Below are 17064 nucleotides of genomic sequence, written 5' to 3'. Positions count from 1 at the left end.
CTTAGGTGCCAATTTTAGCCTCTGCCACTATTTTGGGCTTCGCTGCCTCACCACTGGCTGAGCCCGTTGGGCTCCTCACCCCCAGCACCACCTCCACACTGCTCCCCTAGCCTCCCTCCTAACAACTCTGTCATCACCTCCTTCCTCACCCATTCCACTGTTTAAGAATCCATGTACCGCAAAGACCAGAAAACAGGAGAGGGGATAAGCCCGTTTCAGGCCGGATGGAAATTAGAAAGCAAAGAGGACTTTCCCAGGGCCAGGAGGCAGGCTGGTTCCCCCAGGCTTGCACCTGCGGGGAAGACCTTATGGGAAGGCCCTAGGAACTCCCCCAAACCAGAGATCCTGGCCCAGAACCCCAGACTGGACCTCCCCGCAGTGAGCAGGCAGGGCTGAGGAATGTACTAAATTTAAAAACGGAACAGACAACCAGAAGCCAGAATCTTGGCCTGGTGGATCCACCCACTGGGGGCCCAGAGACCAGGGGTGGGCCAGGACCCGAACTTTTCTCCCAGGCCTAGGGTGGGAGAGTGCCACAAGCTAAGGATGGAATCTTAAAGGGCCACATTGTAGTGTGGGCACCCAGTGGGTGGAGCCATGAGGCCAGGACCTGAATCGCAGGGTTTGAGGGAACTCTCAGGCGGGCCTCAGACTCTGTGAAGGAAGCAGACCTCGGGCTCCAACCCTTTTCTGCCTCCACCCCCATCTTCAGTGAGCTCTGTGTCCCAGCCTGGCCCTCGCTCAATGCCCACCTCTTCCGCTTAGGAGATGAGTGGCCAGGAAGGGGGTTTGGGAGTGGGTAGAGGAAACCCATCTACCTTGAGGAACAGCTGGGCTTTTAGAGAGCTAAGCCGGCTGCCTGACTTAATTTTCATCTTATGCATCCCGGGAACACTTCCAAAACCAAACCCTTGCGTCGTCATCTCGCTGTCCCCGCCCCACTCCTATCCACTGATACTTCCCGTTATTTTCAGAAATTATTTTTTAGATGCCCCATAACAAAAGGCAACCCGAATTTCTGCCAGAACCTAAAAGTAGCCACCACCAGAGCCCGAAACTCTTGACCTCGGGATCGTGAGTTCAAGCCCCACATTTGGCGTGGAGATTGGCTTAAAATAAGAATCGTCAGGGGTGGCTCAGTCGGTTAAGCATCCAACTTCGGCTCAGGTCACGACCTCACAGTTCGTGGGTTCCGGCCCCGTGTCAGGCTCTGTGCCGACAGCTCAGAGCCTGGAGCCTGCTTTGGATTCTGTGTCTCCCTCTCTCTCTGCCCCTCCCCCACTCACACTCTGTCTCTTCTGTCGCTCTCAACATTAAAAAACAATTTTTTAATAAAATAAAAGAGAATGAAAATCTTTTTACAAAGCAACAACAAGAAAGCTTTGGGTCTGCAATACCGCCCTGCCTCCTGGTAACTGTAGGATCTCAGGCAAGTAATGGAGCCGCTGCGTTCGTTGTCTTGTCTACCAAATGGAGATTAAAATACTTATCTCTGTCAGAGTGTTATGAAAATGAAATGGGGTGGCCTCTGGAAAAGTGTTTTGTCCACCTCGATGCCTCTAGTCAAATAGGAAGGAATAAGCCACTTCCTCTCTCCAGCCCCGCCCCCTGATGTTGACCTGCCAGGCGCAGTCCCGAGCTGGGAGGAGGGGAAGGGGTTTAGTGAGGCAGGCACCCGCACTCGTGAGTGTGGAATGAACGGCACTGGGCCGGAGACCCTGGTGGGGAAGGGCGAGTCTGGCCAGACGCTGACTGGCTCGGGCTCTTTCCCGCTGCCTATCCGGGTCCCACGCTGCCCACACCCCCCTTCACCTGGTTACTTTACTTCTCACCGAACTTGGGCCAAGGGTGGGCAAACGCAGAAGAGCCCTGGGGATCGGGATGCCCCCCACCCCGGGCAGCACAGACTCCCCCTGCGGGGAAAGAAGGCAGCTCCCCCGGCACACTCTCCTACCCTGAGCTAAGAGAGCTCCTGAGGACGCTGGCCGGAGACCCCAGGTCCCTGGAGAGCTGAGTCCCCCGTGGGAGAAAAGAAGCCTCACTGCCCCACTGCTCTCCCCACCCCCGGCTTTAAGATTCCAGCCGCTCCTGCTCAGACTGGCTGGTCCCCTGTCTCAACCCGCCCCCCCCACCCCCTCCGGCCTGTGGTGAGAAGGTGCTAACCAGCGGGTTTCTCCTCTGCCTGACCCGGAGGAAGGCCAAAAGGCTGGCGGGGGGGGGGGGGGGGGCAAGCCCCGCCCGGCCCCGGGGGCGAGGGGTGAGAACCCCGGGGCTCTTCCAGGTGAATATGGAGGTTTTCTCTGCAGTCCTTCTCCACGCTCAGCAGCCGCCCCAGGTTGGAAGGTGCATGCACACTTGGGGAGGCCCCGGGAGGAAAAGGGGGGTGCTCATTCTGCCAGGAAATGGAGAACGTGGAAAGGCATTGGAGCAGCAGCCAGAGCTCCTGGTCTCGCAGCGCCGGGGTCGGTAATAAGGGACCCGGGAGGATAGTCTCACCTTCCCGGGGTCAGAACTGGACGTGGCCCTACACGCGTGGCTGTGCGTGCGTTTCCACAACGTCGCACTTTCCTGGTTCCCACGCTGCCTGGGGTCTAACTGCAACTCCGGCAGCTGCTGCACCCACCCATACAGTTCCGAGTGGAAAGGCACTTTGCAAACCCTTACAGACGCTCCGAAGAAGTAAAAAGTAGTGCCGTAATTATGATCATTATCCTTCTTCCCCAATGGCTCCGATCTCTGCTGCCCACCTCTTAGCCACGTGAGGCCGGAAAAGAGGTAGGGCTCAGCCACCCTTCCCCTCTCCCAGCTGTCCACAGCTGGCTGCGGAGCTGGAGGCAGGGGGGCGCAGAGGAAAGGTGACCCTCCCCCCATGCAGGGAGGGAGTCTGGGAGAAATACCACGTGCTTCCTCCAAGCCTGAACCATTGCCCTGGGTGTCTGTCTCCCGGGGAAGCTGGGGACAGAGCAGAAGGTGGGGTGCAGAGGAGGGGAACTGAGGAGGGCAGGGGGGCCAGGCCTCCTGCTTCCCCGCTGACTCCTACCTTGGCCTTTCCGGTCATGCCCAGGAGGAAACTGAGGGTCCGGCGCAGGGGGGAGTCCGCCCAGGTACCTGAGCCCCCTTCCAGTTGGCTACAGCTGCAGAGAGAAAAAGAAGAGGTGAAGGGCTGGAGGCTGAGCTGGAAAAGAAAAGCGAGATGTTCCCGGAGAGATGGTGGACGAAGGCGCCATGCCCGGAGGGGAGAAAGGAGGTCCGAGAAAGGACTGAGAAAGCCCCTCGCCCCACCCCCACCTCCCGGATGTGCACGGCTGCTGCCCAGGCACCTCAGTGTGTGAGGAAAACTCCAGGCTCCTCCCAGATAAGTGCAGACCCTCCCCCTTCCTACCTAACTCAGGCCCGGCCTCTGCCGGCACTGCTTCCTGACCAAAGATGCGGGGTGAGGGCCCCCCAGTGGGGCATGTTCCCCTCAAAACACAAGAGCCCTGTGTACGACCCTCTCTGCTGTGTGGAAAGGGCCTCTGGGCCCAAAGCCAATAAGGAGTGGATTTCCTGGGATTTCATCAGCCCCATCCCATGAGCTAATCCCAAACCCAGAGCCAGGAGGATGTGTCAGCTAGAGATTTTCAGGGTCACAAATCAGAGCTTGGCATCTTAAAGGGCCCTGGCTAGCTCATCCAGCCGCACTGTCTGGGAGGGCCCGGCCGCTCTAACCAGGCTTCAGCTTCAGGGGCCAAATAAACAGGTGCCGATTTTGTGTGCTGAGTTTTCTGGGCACCGAAATCTCCCAGGCTCCCGCAGCTCCAGGGCTGGGCCTCAGCCCCTGCCCTCCCACCCTGGGCTCCACAGCCCCTGCCCAGCTCTCCGTTGAGCCACTCCCCTTTGGTTATGATCTGAACCTCCAAGTCCGATGCATGGGGTCCTTAGTCACCGTGTCTCCCTAAGACTGTCCAGTAGCTGATCTGCCCACCCCCCTTCCTGGCCTTGACAACTCCCTCTCTCCTCTTCATCTGACCGTCTGGGGTCTGGATACTACTTTCCTTTCCCTAATTGCTTCACTCTCCCATGAGGCTACGGGGAGCCCTGTAACCCTCCCTGGCCACTGAATGAGGAGAGGGTGAATTCTGTAAAGCTCGGGGACAGGGCCTTTTGGAGGCCTAGGATCGGAAATGTCAAAGGGGGCGATGTTTCAGGAAGCAGAGACCCTTGGTGCTGCAGGATCCGTGGACCAGTCCCACTGCCCCTCTTCCATCCGGGCCTCTGAAGGGCTCTGGGTCTCCCAGACTCACCTTCGGCTGAGGTCAGTGGCGGAGGGCTGGCATAAATTCCCTGCCAACACAAAAGGAGACGAGAAGTGTCCAGCTAAAGCCAGACAAAGACGCCCGGGGCTGCCTCCCCCACCCCCTCCACCTGGATCAGGTTCCCATGCTGCAGGTGCATGTGACTGGCACTGGAGTGTGTGTGTGTGTGTGTGGGGGGGGGTCTGAGCGGCGCAGAGCTGAAGAACTGAGAGGCCAGGGAGCAGAGCACGGGACCCTGTAGAGCAGGGGGTGGGCGCCTGAGTCTCAGCTCCGTCTCTGCAGAACCGAAGGGAGACAGCAGAGGTCTCGCACTGAGCCTCCAGTGCCTCATCTTGAGGACAAGGTACCTGGCAGGAAACTGTCCTTCATCTCCTGTGACGGGGAGGGGGGGGGGCAGGGGAGGGGGACTGGAGAGCCGCACTCTGTGCTATGTCCTCCTTCATTGGAAGGAGAGTTCTGAATTCAGACCTCTCATTTGAATAGAGGCATGTTGGTGTTTCCAAGGGTGTGTGGTTAAGCAGAACCCAGGACACCCAGACTCTAAACAGCTGGCGGTGGGCGGTGAGGGACGGTGGTGAGATAGACAGGGGAAGGGGCCACCACTGCCTTGCCTCCCACCTCCACTCACCAGCCGGGTCGGAACAGCCCAAGAGGCAACTGATGCCACTCATGGACGCAGACTTGGAAAGCGTGCCAGTGGCCGAGCGGTCCAAAGGGCCAACGGGTGGATGACAGCAGCTCTGACCCTAGAATCACATCAAGAACCCTCACTCGAAGTCAGGCCTCACCCCTCCTGCTCCCTGTGCTCTTCGTCCCCGTCCTCCACACCTGCCACGTTCCACCTGAAATCCTTGGGAAGTTAATCCCACTGTCTGGCGTTCAGCACTCTGCTGCAATTCGAGCCCAAAGCAGGAAACATCTTAGAAAAAATTTACACTGAAGGGTTTCCAGAGATGACAGACTCAAACTACGGAGGCCAGGCAGGTAATAAAAACAAACAAACAAAATGAAATGAGACAACAGAGACAGTCTGGATTTAACACAAAAGGGAGTAGGAATATTCATGAACCACACACCCAACCATTAGGAAATAAATATTTTTCTCAAGCCTACACAAAGCACTTCAAAAACTGGCCACATATCAGGCCAGAAGGCAAATTAGTTTTTATTTTTTTAATGTTTATTTATTTTTGAGAGAGAAAGAAACAGAGCGTGTGTGGGGGAGGGGCAGAGAGAGAGGGAGACCCAAAATCCGAAACAGGCTCCAGGCTCTGAGTTGTCAGCACAGAGCCTGACGCGGGGCCCGAACCCATGAACCCTGAGATCATGACCTGAGCCAAAGTCGGACACTTAACTGGCTGAGCCACCCAGGCGCCCCAGAAGTCAAGTTTTAACACATTTCAAATAATCTGTGTCATAGAGATCATAGGAAACAAGCCAGAAATCCCCTTCCAGTGGATCAGATGAGGGATCTGAGATGTATTCACATATCAAAATACTAACCAAAAGTGAAAATGGGGGCGCCTGGGTGGCACAGTCAGTTGAGCGTCCGGCTTCGGCTCAGGTCATGGTCTCGCAGTTCCTGAGTTCGAGCCCCACGTTGGGCTCTGTGCTAACAAAGAGCTCAGAGCCTGGAGCCTGCTTCAGATTCTGTGTGTCTCTCTCTCTCCCCCTCCCCTGCTCATGCTCTGCCTCTCTCTGTCTCTCAAAAATAAATGAATGTTAAGAAATTTTTTTTAATAAATAAAATTTTAAAAAAATGAAAATGAACAAACCACAGCCCACCTTACAATATGGATGAATCTCACAAACATAATATTGAGTGAAAGAATCAAGAACACAAAATGTATATGCTGTATGGTTATACTCATAAAGTTTAAAATAAGCAAAACTAATTAATATTGTTTAGACTTGCATATAAACGGGGTAAATCTATTAGGAAAATTGAGCTTAAAAGTAAAGTGGGGTGCCTGGCTGGCTCATTTGGTGGAGTGTGGGGCTGTTGATCTTGAGGTCATGAGTTCGAGCCCCACGTTGGGTGCAGAGATTACTTAAACATAAAATCTTAAAAAAAAGAGTCAAGAAAGTGGTCATCTCTGACGGGAAAAAGAGGGCTATGGATGCAGAGGGACACAAGGACCATGTAGGTTTTAGTGACACTCTAGTGTTTCTTGTGTAAGCTGGGTGGTTACGTGGCTATTTGCTTCCTAATGGTTCATTACATTCTACGGGTAAGTTTTATTTTTTATTTTTTATTTTTTATTTTTGCTATATATTTGTTCTGTCTCAAAAATGTTTTCAGTTTTAAAAAGTCTCTATAGATTTACAAAATTTAAAACACTCTTCTAAATAGACTTACTGGACAAACAAGAAAGAAATCGTAATGGAAATTTAAAGATAGTTTATGACATGCTATATTTAATGAAAATACTATAGAACTACAGCACAAAACTTGTGGGAGATGGCCAAGGTGGTATTTCAAAGATAATTTATAGCCTTATTTGAAAAAAAGTTGTAAAATAAATGAACTATGCCCACTTTTTAAAAAAAAATTTTTTTTAACGTTTATTTATTTTTGAGACAGAGAGAGACAGAGCATGAACGGGGGAGGGGCAGAGAGAGAGGGAGACACAGAATCGGAAGCAGGCTCCAGGCTCTGAGCCATCGGCCCAGAGCCCAACGCGGGGCTCGAACCCACGGACCGCGAGATCGTGACCTGAGCTGAAGTCGGACGCTTAACCGACCGAGCCACCCAGGCGCCCCAAACTATGCCCACTTTAAAATTGGAAAAGGAACAACAGAACAAACTCAAAGAAAACAGGAAAGATATGATAAAGATAAAACAGACATCAGGGCCCCTGGCTGACCTAGTCAGTAGAGCATATGACTCAGGATCTTGGGGTGGTAAGTTTGAGCCTCAGGCGGGATGGACAGATTAGTTTAAAAATTTAAAAATTAAGGGGCACCTGGGTGGTTCAGTTGGTTAAGCGTCTGACTTCAGCTCAGGTCACGATCTCACGGTTGGTGGGTTCGAGCCCCTCATCGGGCTCTGTGTTGACAGCTCAGAGCCTGGAGCCTGCTTGGGATTCTGTGTTTCCCTCTCTCTGTGCCTCTTCCTTGCTAGTCCTCTGTTTCTCTCTCTCAAAAATAAATAAGAACATTAAAGTAAATAAATAACTAATTAATTAAAAAATAAAAATAAAAATCAGAAATCACTGGAGCACTAAACATAAAATAGGATCAATAAAAGCCAAGAGTTGTTTTTAGGAACAGGTAAATAAAACAGACAAGGCTGCAGAAGAGTGATGGACAGAGGGCAGGCATGAATTGAGGGAGAACGGGAGGTGGACCTAGCGATGGCAGTGTGGTGACTGGAAAGGCAGAAGACTGCCCACGACTCGCTGGCAGCAATTTGGAAAATGCAAGCAAGACGGGAGAATTCCTTTTAAAAAAATGTGTGTGTTTGTATCTATATCTATATCCATATAACTCACCAAAACTGAATCTAGAAGAAATAGAAAGTCTGAATAGTCCTATTAAAGAAATGGAATTGGTAGTCAATCTTTCTCTAAGCAAAACACACTGAGCCAAACAGTTTTATAGGCAAGGGACGGGTGTCTCAAGGAATAGGTCACTGAAATCTTATGCAATCTTCCAAAGAATAGAAATGAAAACCCTCCAACTCTTTCTCTAATGCAAATAAAACCTTAATTCTTAAACTGCACACAGGCAGTCTGACAAAGGAAGATTTGGGGCCAATCTCTCTTATCAACATAAGTACAAAAATCCCAAACAAAATATTAGCAAACTGAAGTCGATTTTAAATGGGTACAAATTGTGGGGTACCTGGGTGGCTCAGTTGGTTAAGCCTCCAACTTCAGTTCAAGTCATGATCTCACAGTTCATGGGTTCGAGCCCCACATGGGGCTCTGCATTGACAGCTTGGAGCCTGGAGACTTCTTTGGATTCTGCGTCTCCCTCTCTCTCTGCCCCCCCCTCCTCATGTTCTGTCTCTCTCTCAAAAAAAAAATAAACATTAAAATAAATAAATAAATAAATATACAAACAAACAAATAAACAAACATTTTTTAAAAAGGAATAGGAGGGGTGCCTGGGTGGCTTAGTCAGTTAATCATGCAACTCTTGATTTCAGCTCAGCATGATCTCACTGTTCATGAATTTGAGCCCCACATCAGACTCTGTGCTGACAGCTTGGAGCCTGGAGCTTTGGATTCTGTGTCTCCCTCTCTTTTTGCCCCTCCCCTGCTCACACTCTTTCTCTCTCTCTCAAAAATAAATAAAACATTAAAAAATATTTTTAAAGAATGAGATACCTCTAAGAGACCCACCAGAATGACTAAAATTTGAAACTTGAAAAAAGAAGTATAATATACCTAAGAATAAACCTATATCCACAAGATCTACACAGAAAAAAATGATATTGCAGAGGTGTACTATTTTCATGGATAGGAAGAAGCAATTTTGTACAGATGTCAACTTTTCCTACTCTCTAGATTCATTGCAACTCCAATTAAAATCTTAAACACTTTTTTAAATGTTCATTTATTTTTGAGAGAGAGAGAGAGAGAGAGAGAAAGAGCATGAGCAAGGGAAGGTCAGAGAGAGAGAGGGAGACAGAGGATCCGAAATGGGTTCTACTCTGAGAGTGGAAAGCCTGATGTGGGGTTCCAACTCATGAACCGTGAGATCATGACCTGAGCTGTAGTCAGAAGCTTAACCAAGTGAGCCACCCAGGCACCCATTAAACATGTTTTAATGCATGTTTTGCATACATGTTATGCTTCAATAATTTTTTTTTTTTTAATTAAGAAATTTGGGGCAGGGGCACCTGGATGGTTCAGTTGATTAAGTGTCTGACTCTTGATTTCAGCTCAGGTCATGATCCCACAGTTCATGAGTTTGAGCCCTGCATTGGGCTCTACTCTGACAGTGTGGAGCCTGCTTGGGATTCTCTCTCTCTCTCTCTCTCTCTCTCTCTCTCTGCCCCTCTCTGCCTCTCTCTCTTTCAAAATAAATAAATAAACTTTTTAAAAAATTTAAAAAGCAAACACAAGAAATTCAGGAGTGCCTGGCTGTCTCTTTCTGTGGAATGTGTGACTCGTGATCTCAGGCCTGTAAGTTCGAGCCCCATGTTGCGTATGGAGATTACTTAAAAATACAGTCTTTAAAAAATGAATAAATAAAAAATAAAAATTAAGAAATTCTGTTTATGTAAAGTCACCATGGGAGAAGGAAAAGACAAACCACTTTTCTCCATTTTGTGAAAAGTTCATTGTAACACATATCACCACAAAGGATAGACAAAAGACAGGGGAGGAATTTGGGCAAAAGACAGGAAGAGGAATTTCACAGAAGAGGAAAGACAACAGTCCTGCATACATATGAAAAGATGCTCAATCGCATTTGTAATAAAGATAATTCAAATGAATACCTCAATGAGATTTGTAACCACTAGACTGGCAAAATTGAGAAGTCTGATGACTCCGAATGTTGGAAGTGATTTGGTTCAACAGGAACTCTCCTTTACTGCTGATGGAGGTGGTAACGGTCTGCTAGGACCTCGTAAGAATGGACAGGCACTCTGTGACCTAACAACTCCACTCCAAGGTCTATACCCTGGAGAAGCTCTTACAAATGTGCACCGAAGAGAGATAAAAGGATGTTCATAGCGACACTCTTCATGGTAGCAAAGAGTGGACATGATCTGAACGTTCATCAACAGAAGAATGGGATGGCAGAGCTCTAACCATCCGCAGCACATACGTAAAAATTAGAAACAGAATGTTGCATGAACGTGCAAGTTATAGGCAACTGTGTACAATATGACGTCATTGTTTTTAAACTCAGTCACAAAAGACATATTATTTAGGTAATGTATATATTTGTATTAAAACTGTAAAAATGTAAATGAGTGACAAAAGTCAAGACAGTGATTATCTCTGGGGGTGGGGCAGGCAAGGGAGTAATAGGAGAGGAGAGAACTACACGGTGAAGACACCCCAGGCATTGGTGGTGTAATAAGCTAGGTCTTGAGATGGGTAGCTGATTTATTGGGCATTCAATTTCACACATCATATTTAAAAGGCCAAGGTGGAGGGGGGCGCCTGGCTGGCTCACTTAGAGATACAGCCCTTGATCTCAGGGTTGCAAGTTCAAGTACCACACTGAGCATGGAGTCCATTAAAAAAAAAAAAAAAAAAAATCCGGATCTTAAACTGTTGGCTCTGTGATGGCCAAACAGAGTAAGTTCCGGAGCTGGACTGGGCTCACACGCCATCGGTCTACACCCTGAGGGCCGGCCTGATGAGTCTCAGGCCTTTTTTGGCTGTGGACCTTGGTGGAGTTTATACCCACTTGTTCTGGAGGGAGAAACAGGCCAACGTGTAGACAGGGAGAGATTTAGGAGAGTGCTTAAAGATGAGGAGAGAGAGGAAGCAGAGCAGGAAGGAAGGAAGGAGAAAACACAGCAGAGAAAGGGGGGAGGGAACGCCTCACGGGAAGGGGCAGGAGCAGGAGAGAAGCAGGGGCAGGGAGGGAGAGGAAGGGAAAGAAACCGTGGTCTCCAGTGCTCAGCCTGTGTGCCAGCACAGTCCTGGGCACCTTAACAGCATTTTTCCCCCGAAATAATCACAACTTTAAAAGACAGGTTTTAGGGGCACCTGGTGGCCCGGTCGGTTAAGCGTCTGACTCTTGATTCCTACTCAGGTCATGATCTCATGGTCTGTGAGTTCGAGCCCCGCTTCGGGCTCCACACTGACAGTGCAGAGTCTGTTTAAGATTCTTTCTTTCCCTCCCCTCGCCTCTCAAAATAAATAAACATTAGAAACATAGTTTTTATTATCCTGATTTTCAGAGAGATGAAATAAATCGCTCGCTCGGCCAGTAAATGAAGGATCTGGGAGTCGGTCTGATTCCCCAGTCCTGGTCTTCCTGTGGCATCACCGTGCTGGGATGGTGGGGGGCGGGGGGAGGGGGCAGCAGGGATGCTGGTGGGAGGGGCTGGCGGGATGAGATGGGCCCAGCCTGGCTGCTGCCTGCAGGCCACAGCAGCCGGCTTCCCTCAACCTCTCTTCCAAACCGCGGGCTGGGCCGAGGAGGCCGGTGTCGGTGGCCCCGGCCAGTTAGAGGATCAGTTGCCCAGTGTGACGTAGCAGACCCAGGGGTACCTCTAAAGCCCCTGTGTACCCTCCAGGTCCCTAGGTCCTGGCTGGAGACCCCCCACACATGCTCCCTTAAGCCAGAAGGCCGGGCACACTCTATACACTTTCTCGTTCCATAATTCTATGATTATCTTGTGAGAGAACCGCTGTCTTCGTTTCTTCCCACAAATTATAAGTTCGGCTCCCAAACTGAGAAATGTGGGGTCCACAGAAAGAAGCAGTTATCACAGTTAGGGGAACAGGGGCCTTTTGATGAGAGGAACAGAGATGCCCACATCAACGCAGAGCTCAGACACAGAAAGGGGAGACAGAGAGTCTTAGAGAAAGAGGCAGGACACCGAGCGTGGGGGACAGGGCACACAGACACAGAGGCAAACTGAGGGCGGACAGCCCACAGACACAGCCTCGGTCAGACGGAGTCAGAGCGACGCCTGGGCGGACAGACCCAGCAGCTGGCAGGACAGAAGAGGCACAGAGTGGGGCAGCACAGCGGGAGGGAGGAGCTGGCCTCCGGGGGGACTCTTGTCCATACCACGCGGGAGGGCCGGCCACCTTGGTGCTGCCATTCCAGGAAGGCATCCAGCTCCTCTCGGCTCCGCAGTAAGGGGGGCTCCTGAGGGCACGTGCATCCCGATGTCTGCAGTTTGCTCCTGAAACACACGTAGCCACCACTGCCCTCTGTGGCTGGTGGCCAGTGACGGGCACCAGGGAGGAACCCGGCCCCAGGCCTTCCTGCAGGCACACCTGCAGCCCAGACCCAAACGACCCGCCTTCGGGAGCCGTGCTTTGGCAGAGCAGCGGACAAGGGCGGCCCCTGCCGGCCACTGGGCGGTCCTGTCCCCCGGAAGGAAGCCAGCGCCCGGGAGAGGCCAAGGGCGAGTGGCAAGCTCACCCCTTGCCTGGTTCCCGAGGCCAAGCTCTGCCCCTCCTCAGCCCAGGGCTGCCAAGGGGCAGAGCTAGTGCCTGATGGTGAGAGGCGACCCCTCGGAGACTCTGAGGTGAAGCCGGCACCACGCGAGGGGCGCCCAGGGCGTCTCTGCCTCCAACTGGGTGCTCTTGGGAAGGTGGCAGGAGCCCCGCGGGCAGGGCTTCCCACCGGAGTTGCCACCCAAGCCGGGCCAGGGACGCAGCACAGCGTCCTCTCCTTTCAGCCAGCTCAGCCAGCTGTGCCCAGGAGCTAGAGATGGGCCCGCTCACCGAGCCGAGGGAGCCTGTCCGTGGGGACCGCTGCCAGAGCAGTGCCCTTCCGTGGCTGGCAGGCTCCCACGATGACCACTCCAGCCTGATGACCACGATGAGCTCTCCAGCCTGACCCCTGGGCCTTCTCTTTTGACCTCCTGTCCTTGGGGACTTTCCAGGGGACGGGGAGAGACAGGTCCCCGACTTCCCACCAGCACAGACTTCTGAGCAGGAGCGGCTACCCGCCCCCCCCACCTCCCCCGCAGGGCGGTGCTGTGATGTCCAAATACCTGGGTCCGCATCAGCCCGGAGCCAGCAGGTGGGCATTGCCCACCCCCCAGAACACTTCCCGAGGAACCTGGGCCACAGGATCCCCAAGTCCCTTCCAGCTCTGACATCCTTGCGTGAAACCCAAAGCAGGAGGTGTTGGCAGTACGGGTCCCTGCTCTGTGCCTCCCCCTCCCGCCTCCCCCCAGCCCCTGAGACTAGCTGGGGAGGAGCCGGGACCACTAGGAAGAAAGGCAGGGTCCCTCCTCCCCAAAGGCCTGAGGGAGGCTGGGTTCGGACTCTCCGGGGAATGCCCAGGACGCAGGTGTCCTGGGCCCCCGTCATCCTCCCCAACTACTCTCTCCTAGGTCTAGCTAGGACTTGAGGGAAGGAGGGGCAGGAGGTCCCCTGGGGGTTACCTGCTCAGTGGGTCCTGGAGGTCCCTGTCTGGCCCCCAACTATGTCTTTTGAAGGGGTGGTGGCTGTGGGCACGGAAAGCCCCCGACCTTCGGAGGGGCACAGCGTGGAAGCCATCTCCCTCCTTCTTTTTCCCCTCCTCCTCCTCCTCCTCCTCCTCCTCCAGCTGGGCTCTGGACTCGTCCACAGACAGGCAGCGGCGACTGTGGCCTCGCGGCACCAGGTCTCCACCTGCGAGGAACTCCTTCGGGAAGTCTCCGCTCATGGGAGGCACGCGCAGGCCGGTCTGCGTCAAGAAGACAGCAGGGTGAGCAGAGTTCTAGAATTCTGGAACCTCGGAGCTGGGAGGGCATCACAGTCAGCCGGGCCCCCCTCCCTTCACGGGGGCGCGGAAGTGCGGAGCGGCCGGCTTGGGACGACCAGGAATGACTGCAGGACCACATCCGGGACCCGGGCCTTCTGACTGTCGTCTGGTCCTCTCTCTGGGGGATAGGACATCCTCGCTCACTTGTGATTACACCATTTCCCGAGCACCAGTATGGCAGAAAACCCAGCCAAGCAGAGAGAAACAGATACCTGTCCTTCGAGGGACTCACAGCGTGTGTGCGTGTGTGTGCACAGACAGAAGCCCAGATCACAAACGACTCAGTGGCCAGAGTGCCGAACGCCATGGAGAAGACGCAGCGAAACGCTTTGTAGCTGCTTGGAAAGCTCGGTGAAGAGAGGAAGTGGGTGGGCCTTGAGGGGGTCTGCAGGGGTGAGGAGTTAGGGTCTGGCCAAGTTGGGGAGGGAGGAGTCTAGGCAGGTAGAGCAGCAGGGAGGAAAGTTCATAAGAAAGTATTCTGGGGGCGCCTGGGGGGCTCAGTCGGTTGAGTGTCAGACTTCGGCTTGGGTCATGATCTCGTGGTTCGTGAGTTCGAGCCCCGCGTCGGGCTCTGTGCTGACAGCTCAGAGCCTGGAGCCTGTTTTGGATTCTGTGTCTCCCTCTCTCTCTGCCCCTCCCCTGCTCACACTCTGTCTGTCTGTCTGTCTGTCTCTCTCAAATAAATAAACATTAAAAAAAGAAAGTATTCTGCTTTGTCCTTCCAAGGCCGGTCAATGGGAAGTCACAGAGCCCTATGACGTCTCCCCAGTGACAGAGGGAGAGGCACCCACACCAGCCGCGTGGCGTGGAAACCCCTTCGCCCCCCCTATGTGAGCATCGTTCCTGCCCCACGTGTCTTGGGGTTAGGAACACCGTCGAGCTCCAGAGCTGAGCCCCAGCCCGGGAGGAAGTACCAGGACGGGCTGCGACCTTCCCTTCACTGCAGGCCCTGCCTCCGCATGAGTCTCCGAGGCTCCCCTTCTCCGGGGCCACCCCCAGCCACGATGTGTTGAGAGGACCCGGGAGGACCAGGAAGCCATGAGCCAGAGTCCTCCCCCTCCTCCCCAGGTTATCTCACTCTCCCGTGCACACACCAAAAGTCCAGGTTGTTGGAAAGTTGTTCCTTCAAGCTACTGTTCCTCTGTCACCGCACCCCGTCCACAGCCCCTGCTCCACCCAGGCCCGCTGCCTGAGGCCTGTCCCCGCAGGGAAGGAAGGGGTGAGCGCGGGGCCAACGCAGAGGGCACCCTGCGGCCCCGCCAGTGGCTCCGAGGACAGAAAAGGAGAGGCCTGGAGACTGATCCCTGCTCATCACACCCGGAAGCCAGGACAGGCCCTCTCTCTCTCTCAAGCGCGGCCCTGCGCCCTGCGCCCTCCTCTGCGCTGCCTAGAAGTGGGAGGGGCAGCCCCACAGGGAGCGCGACTCAGTCCAAGCTGCCTGCCAACCAGTGGTCTCCCAAGCTGGGCTTCAGGGGCAGGGAGGGGGCATTGTGAGCCGGGTGGGAGGAAGAGAAGGAGTCGGGGCGCCCGGGGTGCTCGCTAACGAGACAGGCCAGAGACCTCACCAAAGAGGCCGGCGTTGTGGAGTTACCCGCCTCCAGCTTCTAGCTTCCTGCCCCAGCTGGGCCCGTGGGGCTGGGTGAGATGCGTGAACGGGAGCCTTTCCCTCTTCTCCATCCCCGGGGACGCCACCTGCCGGAGACAGTACTTGCTGCCCTGGCCTGGTAGACAGACATCTCTGATCCCCAAACCTCACCCTTCTGTCTCCAGCTCAGACCAACTAGCACCTGGCCTCTTCTGGGACGCCTACCCTTTCCTAGCACCTCTGTCGTCCATCCCGGCCTCCGCCCTCTGTGCAGACCCCGCCCATGGGGCTCCTTCTCCCCTCATGGCTTCATCCATCTGTCTCCACTTTTCCTGTTTCCTAACCCCACCCCTCCGTGCTGCAGGGCCGCTAATTTCTATTATGTCCTTGGAAGAGAGGAGGCTTCCTCAGCTCCTCCCAGACTCGCCCGCCCGCCATCCTGACGTGCAGGCTGGCCCCACGGTCGTGTCCACCCCCTGGCTTCTCCTCCGCCAGCTCCCGCCGGGGCCCCCCGTCTCCCCCAGCCTCCTGAGCTCAGGAAACGGCGCAGGGCAGGGGTCAGGGCTGGCTCTCACACAATGGGTTTATTTAGCCCCCAAATGAGATTCCATCATGTCACATCAGTGCTTCCCCTGAGCAGAGATCGGAGATTCTGAAACAGGTCTGGGGTCAGAGGCCCGAGCTGAACGCACGGGAGGAAAGCAGAAAGGGGCTCTAAGGAGTCATTTTATCTGGACCGCGTGGTTTTCCCACCAACACACACCATTGGCGTCTCCTGCCCCTGCGCTGGTCATCGGTGATGCGCTAGGCACGCCTGGGTACCGAGGCGGGAGCACTACTTGTCCGGGACAGAGGGACACCTGCTATTCAAAAGTCTGAGACCACGGTTTCCTCCGGGTGCGACGCTGGCCCTGAAGCCGGTCCTACCTGCGAGCTCCAGCACTCTGGCCGCGTGACCCTGGGAGCTGGCTCCCCGGTTCTGAGCTTCAGAGCCATCTGTGCAGTGGGGACCTTGCAGCCCTCCCTTGCAGGGCTGCTGAGAGACAGGGTGACAACGTCGTACATCACGTGACCAACACTGTGCTCGGCACGGCCGAGGTACTTAACAACTGCTGTTTTAATTTAGAGGCAGAGTGGAGGCCAGGCCTGCAGGATCGCAGAGCTGGGGACAGGAAGGCCCGGGACAAGAGCAGAAATAGACACTGTGTGGCGGCTGCCCCACGCCTCTCTCTCAGGAAAAGGACAGCAGGAAGAACACAACTGCTATGGCACTCGTGGCCGCGAACGAGCTCCAGTGGGGACGACAGCAACATAGCAAAGCACGAAGGGCCCGAACCCGTCGTCCTGAAGAGAAGGGGGGTGGGCACTGGTTGTTTAAGGCGGCCCAAATCTGTCCTGCTATCGTTTATAAATGGTTGGGGGGCAGGAATCAAAAGAAGAACACTACTGGGGCGCCTGGGTGGTTCAGTCAGTTGAGCGCACGACTTCGGCTCAGGTCATGATCTCACGGTCCGTGGGTTCAAGCCCCGCGTCGGGCTCTGTGCTGACAGCTGGGAGCCTGGAACCTGCTTCGGATTCTGGGTCTCCCTCTCTCTCTGCCTCTCCCCTGCTTGTGCTCTGTCTCTGTCTCTCTCCCTCCCTCCCTCAAAAATAAATTTTTCAAAAAAACATAAAAAAAAGAACACTACTTTGTGACACAGAAAAATCATATGAAATTCAAATTTCAGTGTTCATAAATAAAGGTTATTTTGGAACCCGGCCATGCCTGTTCACTTA

General features: G+C 53.7%; 1 protein-coding gene across 2 annotated transcripts in view; it reads right to left on the bottom strand.

Annotated features, from left to right (window-relative positions):
• Positions 1–13628, bottom strand: part of ARHGEF2 (Rho/Rac guanine nucleotide exchange factor 2) — a 39693-nt gene extending 26065 nt beyond the window's left edge. Inside the window, exons 1-5 of one of the 2 annotated variants that reach the window (XM_042976870.1) lie at positions 13342–13628; positions 12009–12126; positions 4924–5041; positions 4284–4323; positions 3041–3134 (exon numbers count right to left, since the gene is read on the bottom strand). In XM_042976870.1, the coding sequence (XP_042832804.1) occupies positions 3041–3134; positions 4284–4323; positions 4924–5041; positions 12009–12126; positions 13342–13604 (633 nt within the window). In that variant the 5' untranslated portion in view covers positions 13605–13628. The remainder of the gene's footprint in view (positions 1–3040; positions 3135–4283; positions 4324–4923; positions 5042–12008; positions 12127–13341) is intronic. The other variant, XM_042976871.1, reaches the window with a different exon arrangement.
• Positions 13629–17064: the final 3436 nt, after the last annotated feature.

Source organism: Panthera tigris, chromosome F3, assembly GCF_018350195.1.
Source record: "Panthera tigris isolate Pti1 chromosome F3, P.tigris_Pti1_mat1.1, whole genome shotgun sequence".
Classification (NCBI taxonomy): domain Eukaryota; kingdom Metazoa; phylum Chordata; class Mammalia; order Carnivora; family Felidae; genus Panthera; species Panthera tigris.
The sequence above is the reverse complement of the archived record's forward strand: the minus strand, read 5'-3'. Positions and strand labels throughout refer to the sequence as shown.